General features: G+C 46.1%; 1 protein-coding gene across 1 annotated transcript in view; it reads left to right on the top strand.

The window, feature by feature from the left end:
* Positions 1-15,900, top strand: part of dync1h1 (dynein, cytoplasmic 1, heavy chain 1) — a 38,754-nt gene that overhangs the window by 1,648 nt on the left and 21,206 nt on the right. Inside the window, exons 4-34 of the mRNA XM_055053130.1 lie at positions 46-301; positions 378-564; positions 942-1,213; positions 1,288-1,515; positions 1,750-2,403; positions 3,096-3,518; positions 3,619-3,798; positions 4,117-4,266; positions 4,344-4,490; positions 4,566-4,706; positions 4,788-4,964; positions 5,050-5,160; positions 5,261-5,380; positions 5,451-5,690; positions 5,767-5,922; positions 6,000-6,113; positions 6,186-6,296; positions 6,369-6,578; positions 6,906-7,052; positions 7,146-7,312; positions 7,394-7,567; positions 8,093-8,447; positions 8,747-8,941; positions 9,016-9,298; positions 9,379-9,479; positions 9,566-9,725; positions 9,981-10,221; positions 10,298-10,481; positions 10,558-10,770; positions 11,092-11,330; positions 11,415-11,571. Of these exons, the coding sequence (XP_054909105.1) occupies positions 46-301; positions 378-564; positions 942-1,213; positions 1,288-1,515; positions 1,750-2,403; positions 3,096-3,518; positions 3,619-3,798; positions 4,117-4,266; positions 4,344-4,490; positions 4,566-4,706; positions 4,788-4,964; positions 5,050-5,160; positions 5,261-5,380; positions 5,451-5,690; positions 5,767-5,922; positions 6,000-6,113; positions 6,186-6,296; positions 6,369-6,578; positions 6,906-7,052; positions 7,146-7,312; positions 7,394-7,567; positions 8,093-8,447; positions 8,747-8,941; positions 9,016-9,298; positions 9,379-9,479; positions 9,566-9,725; positions 9,981-10,221; positions 10,298-10,481; positions 10,558-10,770; positions 11,092-11,330; positions 11,415-11,571 (6,493 nt within the window). The remainder of the gene's footprint in view (positions 1-45; positions 302-377; positions 565-941; positions 1,214-1,287; positions 1,516-1,749; positions 2,404-3,095; positions 3,519-3,618; positions 3,799-4,116; positions 4,267-4,343; positions 4,491-4,565; positions 4,707-4,787; positions 4,965-5,049; positions 5,161-5,260; positions 5,381-5,450; positions 5,691-5,766; positions 5,923-5,999; positions 6,114-6,185; positions 6,297-6,368; positions 6,579-6,905; positions 7,053-7,145; positions 7,313-7,393; positions 7,568-8,092; positions 8,448-8,746; positions 8,942-9,015; positions 9,299-9,378; positions 9,480-9,565; positions 9,726-9,980; positions 10,222-10,297; positions 10,482-10,557; positions 10,771-11,091; positions 11,331-11,414; positions 11,572-15,900) is intronic.

The following is a 15,900-nucleotide window of genomic DNA, read 5'->3' as shown; positions in this document are numbered from 1 at the left end:
GGGTGGTGAACATTATCTTACGATGTTCTCTGCGGTGGCCTGTAGAGACGGGGATAAGATGGCTCCCTCTGTGGAGAAAAAGATTGCAGAGCTGGAGATGGGTCTTCTCCACCTGCAGCAGAACATTGAGATTCCTGAGATCAGCCTGCTCATCCACGCCACCATTGCAAACGTTGCCAAGCAGTGCTACGAGCGAGGGGAGAAGCCAAAGGTCACCGACTTTGGAGATAAAGTGGAAGATCCCACCTTCCTGAATCAGCTGCAGTCTGGAGTGAACCGTTGGATTCGAGAAATCCAGAAAGTGAGAAAAGCCTCCAAGAATTCTGACTTATTTTGAAGACGTTTTTTTCTGACTCCTCTTTAACTCCCCCTGCCAGGTGACGAAGTTGGACCGGGACCCAGCCTCGGGCACGGCCCTGCAGGAGATCAGCTTCTGGCTGAACCTGGAGCGAGCTCTGAACCGGATCCAGGAGAAGAGGGAAAGCCCCGAGGTTCTGCTGACTCTGGACATCCTCAAACACGGAAAACGTTTCCATGCCACCGTCAGCTTCGATACAGACACTGGTGAGGAAAAACTGCTTCCACAGCAACACTGTTTCATTTTCTGTCTACGGTTTAAAACTGAAACAGTCTGACTGATTATTGAAATAATCATTAACTGATTTAGTAATGGATTAATCGTTAACCGAAGCATATAGACTCAAAATAATTCAATCAGACAGTAGTTGATTCAAAACTATAAAAAAAGTTTTTCTTTTAAAAAATAAACTGTCTGCTTATTTGCACCTTTAATGTACTTATAATCTTTTATCTAAAAAGCCTTGCACAGTTAAATGACTCTTCTACATTATGTTGCCACTTTTTTCCCTCAGATTGTCAGAATAATGAGTTTATAAAATAACTGTCAACTGCACCCCTAAAAATTTGTTTTTGTCCTGCAGGTCTGAAGCAGGCAGTGGAAACTGTGAACGACTACAATCCCCTGATGAAAGACTTCCCTCTCAACGACCTGCTCTCTGCCTCAGAGCTGGATAAGATCCGCCAGGCTCTCATCGCCATCTTCACTCACCTGAAAAAGATCAGGAACACCAAGTACCCCATCCAGAGAGCGCTGCGTCTGGTGGAGGCCATCTCCAGGGACCTGAGCTCCCAGCTCCTCAAAGTTTTGGGAACCAGGAAGCTCATGCATGTTTCTTACGAGGAGTTTGAGAAGGTTGGTGGCGTTGCGTCTCCATTCAGCCTCTTTTCTGTTGAATTAGTTTTGAGCCTTCTGTTTTCCCTGCACAGGTGATGGTGGCTTGCTTTGAGGTGTTCCAGACCTGGGAGGATGAGTACGAGAAGTTGCAGGTGCTTCTGAGGGACATTGTGAAAAGAAAGAGGGAGGAGAACCTGAAGATGGTGTGGCGCCTGAGCCCCGCCCACAGGAAGCTCCAGTCTAGACTGGACCACATGAGGCGCTTCAGGAGGCAGCATGAGCAGCTGAGGGCCGTCATCGTCCGGGTGCTGCGTCCACAGGTGAGCAATTATTACTATGATAATGATCCTATTTTGATGTTCACCCATAAATTATTACTATATTAATTGTTTTTTGACCTCCTGGTTCAATTATTGCTATATTAATGATTGATTTCACTTTCATCCTTCAGTTAATAAGGTGAATATACTTATAACTTACTTTAAGTTATATGTATATTACTGATTGGATTTATTAATCTGATTTAAATCCTTGTGACGTTTTGTTGTTTGCAGGTTTCTGCGGTGCAGCAGCACGCTCCAGGAGAAACTGTGGAGCCTGAAGACATGAAAGTAGCTGGAGTCCTCTTTGATGCAGCTGATGCAAACGCCATCGAAGAAGTCAACCTGGCGTATGAGAACGTCAAAGAGGTCGACGGCCTGGACGTGTCCAAAGAAGGGATGGAGGCCTGGGAGGCGGCCATGAAGCGCTACGACGAGCGCATCGACCGCGTGGAGACCCGCATCACCGCCCGCCTGCGCGACCAGCTGGGAACCGCCAAGAACGCCAACGAGATGTTCCGCATCTTCTCCCGCTTCAACGCGCTCTTCGTGCGCCCCCACATCCGCGGCGCCATCCGGGAGTACCAGACGCAGCTCATCCAGCGCGTGAAGGACGACATCGAGTCACTGCACGACAAGTTCAAGGTCCAGTACCCCCAGAGCCAGGCTTGCAAGATGAGCCACGTCCGCGACCTGCCGCCGGTGTCCGGCTCCATCATCTGGGCCAAGCAGATCGATCGGCAGCTGACGGCGTACATGAAGAGGGTGGAGGACGTTCTGGGAAAAGGCTGGGAGAACCACGTGGAGGGGCTGAAGCTGAAGCAGGATGGAGATAGCTTCAGGGCCAAGCTCAACACCCAGGAGATATTTGATGACTGGGCTCGCAAGGTAGAGAATATTTTAACCACTTTTCAAAAATATTAGTTTTTATAAAGTGTAACTGAAAAAAGGGCCAAGTGGATCGGAGAGAGTCAAGTGGAGCTCAAGTCAGAAACAGGAAAAACAATGTTACCAGCTTGGTATCAAAACACAATATTTATTGCAAGGATTTCTGGGAAAATTTATTGTCAAGTAGAATTTGTTTTTGTGACAAGCCGAGTTCCTCCTGTCACAGCTTCAGTGTTTGTCACTAGAGTGTGTTTTTCTTTTTTTAATTAAGTCACTAGAGGGATTGAAAATGTACTCCATCTTCAACCAATATTACAACATTGTCATAATAATGCAAGTACATTCTGATAAAGACCAATAAAACCTAAATTTCTAATGAACTGGGAGTCATTTTAAATATCCAATGAACTAAACAAATTAAAATAAAAACAAATGAAATGAGAAATAAAATTAATTATAAAGTCTTTGCAAATATTCATCATTGGTCTGAGAGGGTAAATGAGCAAAATTTAGTACTTTGGTGAACAAAAATGGTGGATTTCAATAAATTGATTTATTTCTTACTGTGGCAGGCTTTTCAGAACTAAACAAACTTGCACAAAAATGTTAAAACATATAGATGCTACCATTAAGGACCACTTTATGCAGTTTTTCTATTAAAAGATCTGATATGTGCTTCCTTTGTGTTTCAGGTGCAGCAGCGTAACCTGGGCGTGTCTGGACGGATCTTCACCATAGAGAGCACTCGAGCTCGTGGAAGGACCGGAAACATGCTGAAGCTTAAAGTCAACTTCCTCCCAGAGATCATCACCTTATCCAAGGAGGTCCGCAACCTGAAGTGGCTCAGCTTCCGGGTTCCTCTGGCCATCGTCAACAAGGCCCACCAGGCCAACCAGCTCTATCCCTTCGCCATCTCTTTGATCGAGAGCGTGCGCACCTACGAGCGCACCTGTGAGAAGGTGGAGGAGCGGTCCTCCATCTCCCTGCTGGTGGCCGGCTTGAAGAAGGAGGTGCAGGCCCTCATCACTGAGGGCATCACGCTGGTCTGGGAGTCCTACAAGCTGGATCCGTACGTCCAGAGACTGGCTGAGACCGTCTTCAACTTCCAGGAAAAGGTCAGGATGCCACCATGTCAGCCATCTGCCACATAAAGTCTGGCTTTTAAATGATTTAATTCATTATGCTGAGCTGTGTGCCTGTTGGTCTTACTTCCAGGTTGATGACCTCCTGCTGATTGAAGAGAAGATCGATCTGGAGGTCCGCTCTCTGGAGACCTGCATGTTCGACCACAGGACGTTCTCCGACATCCTGAACCGGGTTCAGAAAGCTGTGGATGACCTCAACCTGCACTCTTACTCCAACCTGCCCATCTGGGTCAACAAGCTGGACATTGAGGTATGCAAGTCAGAATGAACCAAATGGCTTCCAAAAGTATTCAGTCTCCCTTCACACTGGAAACAGAGTTCAACAATGCTTTTAAATAAAACCACTGCAGCCAATTACCTTCAGCGGAGATCTGGTCAATCTCAGTGTAGCATCAGGGGAGCATCGATCATTTCAGAATATTATAAACTTTTCTTCAGCTTCCTGGTTGGACTGATGATGACCAACTTTTGTCATAACCTGCTGAACTTTATGGTTGTAGTAAAATGTAAATAAGTACTTCTGCTTGCTGTTTTACTCTTTGTGCTCATAAACGCTGATTTCTCTCAGATTGAGCGCATCCTTGGCGTGCGACTCCAGGCCGGTCTGAAGGCCTGGACCCAGGTGCTCCGTGGACAGGTGGAGGACAAAGCTGACGTGGACATGGACACAGAGGCGCCTCAGGCCGGACATAAACCTGGAGGAGATCCCAAAATAAAGGTAACTCACTTCACCTCTTAATTTAAAAATATTAATATCTGAACGCACCTGAACGCCGCACTTTTTTTAATTTTTAGAATATTGTCCATGAGCTGAGGATCACCAACCAGGTGATCTATCTGAATCCACCGATCGAAGACTGCCGCTACAAGCTCTACCAGGAGATGTTTGCCTGGAAGACCATCATCCTTTCCCTGCCCAGGATTCAGAGCCAAAGATACCAGGCAGGGATCGTCTCCTAAAACATCTACTGGTTCTGCTGCTGCTGTTACCTGAACCAGTCTGCTCTCCTGCATCAGGTGGGGGTCCACTACGAGCTCTCAGAGGAGGAGAAGTTCTACCGCAACGCCCTCACCAGGATGCCAGATGGTCCTGCAGCCTTGGAGGAAGCCTACAACGCGGTGGAGGACATAGTTGGAGAAGTGGAGCAGTACGTAAAGGTAGGAGTCACTTTAAATGAGCAGCTGGATGCATTTTTAACTGATTAACTGAGTTATCCTCCCGTTGTGTTTCCTGCCCAGGTGTGGCTGCAGTACCAGTGCCTCTGGGACATGCAGGCTGAAAACATCTACAACCGTCTGGGTGAAGACCTAACCAAGTGGCAGGCCCTCCTGGTCCAGATCCGTAAAGCGCGTGGAACCTTCGACAACGCAGAGACTCGAAAAGATTTTGGACCAGTGATCATTGACTATGGCAAGGTAACGACGCCGGCAGCTTCTCTGGGTTTATTCCCTTCCTGTTGTGGCGTTTTTAAGCACTTCGTTTTCTGACCCCCACCAACAGGTTCAGTCTAAGGTCAACTTAAAATACGACTCCTGGCACAAAGAAGTGCTCAGCAAGTTCGGTCAGATGCTCGGCCAGAACATGCAGGATTTCCATTCCCAGATCTCCAAGGTGAGCTTTGACCTTAAAATCAGAATGGGATTTGAATAATTTCTTTGTCCATCTCTTAATATATTAATTTGTCATCATTGTTTGTTGATTTCCTTCCCAGTCTCGTCAAGATCTTGAGCAGCATTCTGTGGACACGGCAAGTACCTCGGATGCTGTCAACTTCATCACGTATGTCCAGACCCTGAAACGTAAGATCAAGCAGTTTGAGAAGAACGTGGAGGTAAGTCTGTAGACTCGACGTCCTCTGGCTCTGGTGTCTGCGCTTTCCTTACTAGCTTTTATTGCTGCAGATGTTCCGAAACGGACAGCGACTCCTGGAGAAGCAGCGCTTCCAGTTCCCTCCATCTTGGCTCTACATCGACAACATCGAAGGTGAATGGGGTGCGTTCAGTGACATCATGAAGCGCAAAGACACAGCTATCCAGCAGCAGGTGGCCAACCTTCAGATGAAGATAGTCCAGGAGGACAAAGCCGTGGAGAACCGCACCACGGACCTCCTGAACGACTGGGAGAAGACCAAACCTGTTGCAGTAAGACCAACGTCTCCACATCAAAACCACCAGATTCTTTCAGATACTTTAGCGCCTGACTTTCTTTTTCTTGTAGGGGAATCTACGTCCTGAAGAAGCTCTTCAGTCTCTGACCATCTATGAAGGCAACTTCGGCCGCCTGAAGGTGGAGAGGGAGAAGTGCGCTCGTGCCAAAGAGGCTCTGGAGCTCACCGATACCGGATTGCTCAGCGGCAGTGAGGAGAGAGTGCAGGTGACGCCTCGAGTGTTGATTGATTAAAAAATAATGGTCAGGAGCTTATTTTACCTACTTCTACCTCTCATTTTAAGGTGGCACTGGAGGAGCTGCATGACCTGAAGGAGGTATGGTCTGAGCTGTCGAAGGTGTGGGAGCAGATCGACCAGATGAAGGAGCAGCCGTGGGTTTCTGTGCAGCCTCGCAAGGTAAATGGATAAAAACTCTGTGGTGTTTACTGTTGGGTTCTGTAGAGACTAAAGTTGTTGTTGCTGCTGCAGCTTCGCCAGAGTCTGGATGCTCTCCTGAACCAGCTGAAGAACTTCCAGGCCCGACTGAGGCAGTATGCGTCTTACGAGTTTGTCCAGAGGCTACTGAAGGGATACTTGAAGGTCAGGAAACGGGACTTTCAGCCGTAATACTGAAAGGAAGCAGAGCTCACTTCCTGTTCTTCCCTTTTCCAGGTCAACATGTTGGTGATCGAGCTGAAGTCAGAGGCGCTGAAGGATCGCCACTGGAAGCAGCTGATGAAGCGGCTGCATGTGAACTGGGTGCTTTCGGAGCTGACGCTGGGGCAGATCTGGGACGTGGATCTGCAGAAGAACGAGATGGTGGTGAAGGACGTCCTGCTGGTGGCTCAGGGAGAAATGGCCCTGGAGGAGTTCCTGAAGCAGGTGAGACGTCTGGACAAGACACGGATTTAACGACCAGTTAGTACTTCTGATGATCTGTCCTCTTGTTTATCTAACTATTCATCCGTCCATTCGTTGGCCTGTTTATCCTTTCATTCGTCTGTCTGTCCATCATCATGTCTCTCCATCCATCCAACAGTTCACTTGTCTAACCGTCCATCAGATGAACATTCTTCTGTCCGTGTTTTACATACGTCAGTTCTTCCAGTCTGTACATCCATCAATCCCTCCCTCCATCCTCCCATCTGTCCTTCTTCCTGGACTCTCGGTTCTCTCTCTTGGGTCTAACTGGGTCTCTGGTCCCATCAGATTCGTGAGGTGTGGAACTCGTATGAACTGGACCTGGTGAACTACCAGAACAAGTGCCGCCTGATCCGAGGCTGGGATGATCTGTTCAACAAAGTCAAGGAGCACATCAACAGCGTGTCGGCCATGAAGCTGTCTCCTTACTACAAGGTAACAGCGGCTAACATCTCTTCTTCTCAACCTCAGGCGCTGCAGATGTTAGAAGATATTTAAAGTTTTCCAACACCTCCTCTTTTGCTTCAGGTGTTTGAGGAAGATGCTCTGAGCTGGGAGGACAAGCTGAACCGCATCATGGCTCTGTTTGACGTTTGGATCGACGTCCAGAGGCGCTGGGTTTATCTGGAAGGCATCTTCACCGGCAGCGCTGACATCAAGCATCTGCTGCCTGTAGAAACGCAGAGATTCCAGAGGTGGAGCAGAATCTGATTGAAAATGATGCAAAAGGAGCCAGAGGCCGTAAAAACTGAAGCAGAACCGTTTCTGTCCTGCAGCATCAGCACAGAGTTCCTGGCCCTCATGAAGAAAGTGACCAAGTCTCCGCTGGTGATGGACGTCCTGAACATCCAGGGAGTCCAGAGGTCACTGGAGCGACTGGCCGACCTGCTGGGAAAGATCCAGAAAGCTCTGGGAGAATACTTGGAGAGGGAGCGATCTTCCTTCCCGAGGTAGGGGGCGCTGCGGTGCTGATGATTGGAACAAATCAGGAAGTCTATGTCAACATTTACAGACTTTTTATTCCATATTCTATCAGAAAATCATTCCATGTATTCCTTCATTCTGGCATTATTCTTCCTTTCATCCATCCTTCATTTTTTCATCTTCCATTTTATTCCATCCATTTTTTCTTGCTTATTTTCTGACTTCCTTCCTTACTTCCTCTCTTTCTTTCACTCTTCTTTACTTCCTTTCTGTATCCTTCCTTCTGTCCATCTTTTCTTCACTTGTTCTTTTGTTTCTTCCTGTGCTCTCCACTCTTCTATTGTTGTCCCGCCTCTTATTTTCCAGATATAAATCCTGATCACTTCAGTGAAATTTAAAAATGAGCTGAATAAATATTTATGCAATGAAATAAATATAATTTTAGCTCTGAAACAGCCAAACTCCGTAATGCCTCGTGTTGTTGGAGCGATAATTACCGTTGACGTTTAACCGTTCGGTGTCTCACATTTGTCCTCCATCTTTGCTGACAGATTCTACTTTGTGGGAGACGAGGATCTGCTGGAAATCATTGGCAACAGCAAGAACGTGGCCAAGCTCCAGAAACACTTCAAAAAGATGTTTGCCGGCGTGTCAAGCATCCTGCTGAACGAGGACAACACCGAGGTTCTGGGGATCTCGTCCCGGGAGGGAGAGGAGGTTCTGTACAAGATGCCAGTCTCCATCACGGATCACCCCAAGATCAACGAGTGGCTGACGCTGGTGGAGAAGGAGATGAGGGTGACGCTAGCCAAGCTGCTCGCCGAGTCCGTCACCGAGGTCACGGCCTTCAACACGGGCACCGCCATCGACCTGACGCAGTACATCAGCTGGATCGATCGCTACCAGGTCAGGACTGGGAAGACTGGGAGTCTAACCAACAATTAGATGAATTGTTAATGAGGAGGCTGGAATGAAAGTGGTTGTATATTAACGCAAAAATGTATCAGTTTACTGCATTCATTCAGAAAATCAAAGCTGGATATAAAAACTAAATAATAATCAAACCGAAGCAGCACAAACTTGATTTTAAATGATTGTTTGGAGTTAAAATCATATAACAAGTGGCTACGAACAAAGAAAAGAATTTGAGGATTTGCAGTGTTGCAGATGGAAACGTTGAGTTACAATGCTGTGTGTGTCTTCAGGCCCAGCTGGTGGTCCTGTCCGCCCAGATCGCCTGGTCTGAGAACATCGAGTTGGCCTTGACATCCATTTCTGGAGGCGGCGACATGTCGCCCATGCAGGGAGTGCTGTCGAACGTCGAGGCCACTCTGAACGTCCTGGCCGACACGGTGCTGATGGAGCAGCCTCCGCTCCGCAGGAGGAAGTTGGAGCATCTGGTAAAAGGAGATTCAGATCAACTTGAAGCTTTGATTTTAGAGAAACTGTCTGAAAATGGTTTCCCTCTGTTCAGATCACAGAGTTGGTGCACCAGCGCGACGTCACAAGGACGCTGATTAAGAACAAGATCGACAACCCCAAGTCCTTCGAGTGGCTCTGCCAGATGCGCTTCTACTTCGACCCCAAGCAGACGGACGTCCTGCAGCAGCTGTCCATCCAGATGGCCAACGCCAAGTTTAACTACGGCTTCGAGTATCTGGGTGTTCAGGACAAACTGGTCCAGACTCCGCTGACGGACCGCTGCTACCTCACCATGACCCAGGCTCTGGAGGCCCGTCTGGGTGGATCACCTTTCGGTACGGAAGTGGAGCAACATTTTTTAAATTACCTTTCTCTAAACAGAACAGTTGATCTTGACTCTTTGTTCGGCCTGCAGGACCTGCTGGAACCGGAAAGACGGAGTCTGTGAAAGCTCTGGGTCACCAGCTGGGACGCTTTGTCCTGGTCTTCAACTGTGATGAAACCTTCGACTTCCAGGTGCTGCATGGCTGGTCCAGGACTTCTGAGTTAAATGTCAGAGATTATTTCTGGACATCATGCAGATATTTTCTTTTTCTCCTCAGGCCATGGGTCGAATCTTCGTGGGTCTGTGCCAGGTGGGAGCCTGGGGCTGCTTCGATGAGTTCAACCGTCTGGAGGAGAGAATGCTGTCGGCCGTCTCCCAGCAGGTCCAGTACATCCAGGTTGCGCTGAGGGAGCACAGCAACCCCAACAGAGACAGGAGTACGTTCGAAAAGGAACTTCTTTTAGTGCAGAACAATCGCATTCTATTGTTCAGCATAAATATTTATACGCCTTGTTGTAATTTTGACTTTTTATCACATTACAATTGCAAACTTCAGCGAATTTTATTTAGACTAAAGCACAGTACATAATTTAGATGATGTAAAGTTTATAGATCAATATTTCTATTGGTCGTCTGTGTTCTGCTCGTCCTAAAAGCGACGCGCTGAGTGGGATCTGTTCCCTCTGGCTCAGGTGTGCCCATCACCACGGAGCTCCTGAACAAACAGGTGAAGGTGAGCCCCGACATGGCCATCTTCATCACCATGAACCCGGGCTACGCCGGCCGCTCCAACCTGCCCGACAACCTGAAGAAGCTGTTCCGCAGCCTGGCCATGACCAAGCCCGACCGGCAGCTCATTGCTCAGGTCATGCTCTACTCCCAGGGCTTCCGGACCGCCGAGATCCTCGCCAAGAAGATTGTACCCTTCTTCAAGTGTGTGTCAGGTTTAACTCCGCTTAACCCGGTTTAGAAAGCATCCCTCTGATTTACGCTCCGTTTTTGTCTTCAGGCTCTGTGACGAGCAGCTGTCGTCTCAGAGCCATTATGACTTCGGTCTCCGCGCGTTGAAGAGCGTGCTGATCAGTGCTGGCAACGTCAAGCGTGAGCGGATCCAGAAGATCAAGAGGGAGAAGCTGGAGCGCGGGGAGGACGTTGACGAGAACGATATAGCCGAGAACCTTCCAGAACAAGAGGTAGAAAAACTGAGGTTGGACCAAACTGAGTTTGGTTGTGTCAGTCTTTGTGCTGAGTTTGGGTTTGTCGCTTTAGATCCTGATCCAGAGCGTATGTGAGACCATGGTGCCCAAGCTGGTGGCGGAGGACATCCCCCTGCTCTTCAGCCTGCTGTCGGACGTCTTCCCTGGAGTCCAGTACCAGCGAGGAGAGATGACGGCACTGAGGGAGGAGCTGAAGAAGGTCTGCAGTGAGATGTACCTCACCTACGGAGACGGCGACGATGTGGGCAGCATGTGGGTGGAGAAGGTAAGGCCGTCCCCTTCACCAGGACAGTTTAACCTCTAGATGAACGTTTTAGTTCTTCTCTTTGGTTTCTGCTGCTTCTAAAAGCAGCCAAAGCGCTTAAATAAACCAAACAGCTTGTTTTTGTCTGTTTGGTTTGGGGGTGTGACCAGCAGCAACTTATTTTAATTTAAAGTGGCACATTCCCTGAAACATCTGAAAATAGGCAGAACTGAAACTGGAATCTCTTCATGTCAGAATGATTTTGTTCCAAAAATGTACTGAGCATGTCTTGTATAGGCCACAGATCTGTCCTAACCTGCAGCACCTTTAACTTTTCTCCAGGTGCTCCAGCTGTACCAGATCACCCAGATCAACCACGGCCTGATGATGGTGGGTCCTTCTGGAAGTGGGAAGACCATGGCGTGGCGGGTCCTCCTCAAAGCCCTGGAGCGGCTGGAGGGGGTGGAGGGCGTGGCCCACATCATCGACCCCAAGGCCATCAGCAAGGACCACCTGTACGGAACTCTGGACCCAAACACCCGCGAGTGGACCGACGGCTTGTTCACACACGTCCTCAGGAAGTGAGCGGCGACGCCATCAGAACCCCGACCACAAACTACCGTCTGCAGCAAAACACATATGAGATCATTTTCCTTTAATTTCAGGATCATCGACAACGTCCGAGGCGAGCTGCAGAAGCGCCAGTGGATCATCTTCGATGGTGACGTCGACCCAGAGTGGGTGGAGAACCTGAACTCTGTGCTGGACGACAACAAGCTGCTCACTCTGCCAAACGGAGAGCGCCTGAGCTTACCACCAAACGTAAGATGGTTACCTGCTCCACCCAAACACATTATCTACAAAACCAAAGATAGGTCTGTAGAAAGGCATGCAAACTTATGCCTGGTTCAAATGGCAACATTGTAAACTTATTTTGAAAACTTGATGGATGACACAGTGATGAAATTTCTTAGGTACATCAGGCAGATTTCACTGCCAACATTCAGATATCATTCAGGAAATTTGATAAATCCTGTCAATCAAACATGAGTTCAGAGAAAACAAACATGGCGGACGATGAAGTCGCAGTAGTTTGAAGACAAAGTTTCTGATTGACTAACCATTCAACGGGCTGCATTCTTGTTTTTCACTTGGATAACTTCCTGTGCAATCAGCACCGCTGCCTCAGGTAAAACTACTCAGCCACCAATTTACTGACAGAATATTTAAACTTGCAGCTGCTTGCAATGAATGCATTCATTTCAATAGATTTTTTTTTTTTTTTTTTTATTCTCAAACCAATATTTACAGTGGGTAATATAATTACAGTCATTGTTTATATATTGGGAAATAAAAAAAACAACAAAACAAACAAACATAAAAATAGTACAAAGAAACAAAAAGGAAAAAGAAACCCCCTAACCTCCCACCCCCCATCTCAGCTCTAAGTCAACCTGATAGAAGAGGAGATAAACAAACATATGTAACATTGATCAGATAAGACCACCCATATTAGTAACCAAAACAGAATTCAGCACCCGGCACCTTCAGTTGGGTAAGACCTTCAAGTTGGAAAAATAGGAGAGAAAACATTGCCATTTTTGATAGAACTTCTGTGTGGTTCCTCTAAGAGTGTATTTGATTTTCTCAAGCTTCAAAAAAAACAACACGTCCTTGACCCAAAGGGATATCGAAGGACACTCTACTGACTTCCAGTGTTGCAGTAAAATGCGTCGAGCCAATAATGATGTAAAAGCAACCATTTCCATGTGAGTAGAACTTAGCCTCGAAGTAGGGCTGAGGATGCCAAATACAGCCACCAATGGACAAGGTTCCAAATTTACGTTCAGGACAGAGGACATAATTGAGAAGTAATTAGACCAGAACCCATATAAGCTGGGACAGAGATAGAACATGTGGCCGAGATTGCACGGGGAGCCTTTGCATTTATCACATACATCCACCATATCTGGATAAATCTGAGAGAGCCTCGATTTTGAAAAATGAATCCTATGTACAACTTTAAACTGAATCAAACTAAGACGAGCACAGGAGGAGGAAGATCTGATTCTACCAATGGCGACATCCCAACTATCTTGAGTCAGCTGAATTCCCAACTCTTTTTCCCATGCATTTCTAATTTTGACACTAGAATCCACCCTCAGCTTTAAAATAAAACTATAAATCTTAGAGATGGTGCCTTTCTGGAGTGGATTGAATGTACTAATCCTTTCCCAAGGCAGTTCAGGGGGTAAAGAAGGAAAATTAGGGAAACATTTAGAGGCAAAATTCCGAATTTGTAAGTATCGAAACAGATGCGTACCAGGTAGACTGTATTTGGAAGATAAATCTTCAAAGCTATCAAATACACCCGATGCATACAGATTTTTGATTTGCTTTAAACCCCTGTCCCACCAAACTGAAAAAGTTGGGTCAGACAGAGATGGAGGAAACAAATGGTTGCTGGTCAAAGGGCATAAGGGTGAGGCAGCAGTGAACTTAAAGCGCCTTCTGAATTGAAACCACACTTTCAACGTGTTAAGTACAACTTGATTCTTAGTATATAGAGAAGGTTTTACAGGTAGTGAAGAAAAAATAAGGCCAGATAGTGAAGACCCAATACACGAAGAAAGCTCCAATTTACACCAAGGAGAGCTGGATGAATTCAGCCAATAGTTAATTTTGTGTATGTGAGCAGCCCAGTAATATAATTGAAAATCGGGCAATGCAAGTCCACCACTGAGTTTACAGCTTTGCAGTAATGCTTTTCGTACACGAGGAGATTTCCCTATCCAAATAAAGCCATTAATTAATCTATCCAAGGAATCAAAGAAGGTTTTTGGCATAAAAAGAGGAATAGATTGAAATAAAAACAGAAATTTGGGTAGGACATTCATCTTGACAACATTAATCCTACCCAGAAGGGAGAGAGGAAGAATGCGCCAACACTGGAAATCTAACGCTGTTTTGGCAATAAGGGGTGAAAAGTTAGCTGAAGCGAGGCCAGATATAGAACGAGTCACATTTATACCAAGATATTTAATTCCATTGGGACTGAGTTTAAAGGGGAAGTCAGAAAGTTGAAGACCACCCAGAGTAGTGTTGATGGGGAAGCATTCACTCTTTTCCAAATTCAATTTATAGCCTGAAAAGGAGCTAAAATTATTTAATATACGCAAGATTGCAGGGACAGAGGTAGTGGGGTTAGAAATGTAGAGCAACAGATCATCAGCGTATAAAGACAGTTTATGTTCTGTCCCATTTCGAAAAATTCCTCTAAAAGAGGAGGAAGCACGCAATGCAATGGACAATGGCTCAATCGCCATAATGAAGAGCAGTGGTGATAACGGGCAGCCTTGGCGCGTTCCACGCCCAAGAGAAAAATAATCTGAATATACATCATTAGTGTTGACACTCGCCTTGGGAGATGAATAAAGAAGTCGAATCCAAGAAACAAAAGTATCACCGAGTCCGAATTTCTTCAAAACCTCAAACAAGTATTCCCACTCGACCCTATCAAAGGCTTTTTCAGCGTCAAGGGAGATAACTATTTCGGGTTCATCTGGAGAATGCTTCGAGTAGATAACATTCAGAAGAGTGCGCGTGTTAAAAAATAATTGACGTCCCTTGACAAAGCCATTTTGCTCCTCAGATATAACAAAAGGAAGAACCTCTCCAGTCGAGAAGCTATTAACTTGGCTAATACCTTCACATCTACGTTCAACAGGGACAATGGTCTATAAGACCCACACAGGGTTGGGTCCTTGTCTTTTTTGTGAAGTAAAACAATAGTTGCCTGTGTTAGTGTTGGAGGTAAAGTCTTACATTCCAAGGATTCATTGAACATAGCCAATAATAATGGTGCTAATTTTCCGATGAACTTTTTATAGAATTCGACGGGAAACCCATCGGGGCCAGGGGCTTATGTGACTGCAGTGCTTTTATGGAGTTTATTACTTCCCCAGGCCGAGTGGTGAATCCATGGTCTTGGCAGTGCTCGCGTCGATAGTGGGAATGGAAAGACCTTGAAGAAACTCTCCCATTATATTAATATCAGTGGGAAATTCTGATGAATATAAGGAAGAATAAAATGATTTGAAAGTGTCATTGATTTCGATAGGGTCGTTAGTAGTTACCCGTTGGTTATTCTGAATACTCTGAATCATACGGGAGTTGACCTGACGCCGTAACTGGTGTGCCAATAAACGGCCAGCCTTGTCGCCATGTTCATAATATGAACCTTTACTGCGTAACAGTAGACGTTCAGCTTCCTTGGTGGAAATTAGATCGATTTCTGTTTGAACACCCATACGCTCTTTAAATAATTCGGTGAAGGATCCACGGCATATCTTTGATCTAATTGAGCGATAGTCGTAGCCAATTCAGTAAGCCTTGAGTTATGTCTCTTGTTAGACAAGGACGTGTATGAAATTATCTGTCCTCTGAGATAAGCCTTCAGTGTTTCCCATAACAGTGAATATGACGTGGAATCATTCTTGTTAAACCCCAGGAACTCGTCAATTGCATTAGAAATATAGTTACAGAATTCTGCATCTGCCAATAAAAGAGGATTAAGCCGCCACAGCGGTGGGCTACGTTTATAAGATGTCAACTGGATATCTAATAGTAGTGGAGCATGGTCAGATATCATTATACTCAAATAATCTGAGAGAACTACACATGAATTGAGTGCCTGGTCAATAAAAAAATAATCAATTCTAGAATAAGAGTGGTGAACCTTAGAAAAGAAAGAGAATTTTTTCCTGGTGGGGTTTCGATATCTCCATGGGTCAATAAGACCACTCTGCCTTGTGAAATCAGAGAATGCTTGGGCCATTGACGATTTAGCTAAATTACGGGGATTGGATCGGTCAAGCTCTGGATCTATGACACAATTCAAGTCACCCCCTAGAATCAGCAAGTGGGAATCCAAAAACGGGAGGCTGCTCAATAACCTATTTACAAACTCAGCATCATCGATGTTTGGAGCATATATATTAACCAGGAGAATCTTTCTCTGCATTAATATACCGGCAACTATCACATATCTACCATATTTATCAGTTATCACGTTAGTAGGCGAGAATTGTACTGTTTTACTCATCAAGATGGCTACACCTCTTGATTTGGAATTAAACTCAGAATGAAAAA

The sequence above is a fragment of the Poeciliopsis prolifica genome, unplaced genomic scaffold (genome assembly GCF_027474105.1).
Source record: "Poeciliopsis prolifica strain line A6 unplaced genomic scaffold, Auburn_PproV2 SCAFFOLD037, whole genome shotgun sequence".
NCBI lineage: Eukaryota > Metazoa > Chordata > Actinopteri > Cyprinodontiformes > Poeciliidae > Poeciliopsis > Poeciliopsis prolifica.
Note: the sequence above shows the minus strand (reverse complement) of the source record. Positions and strands in the feature narration are given on the sequence as shown.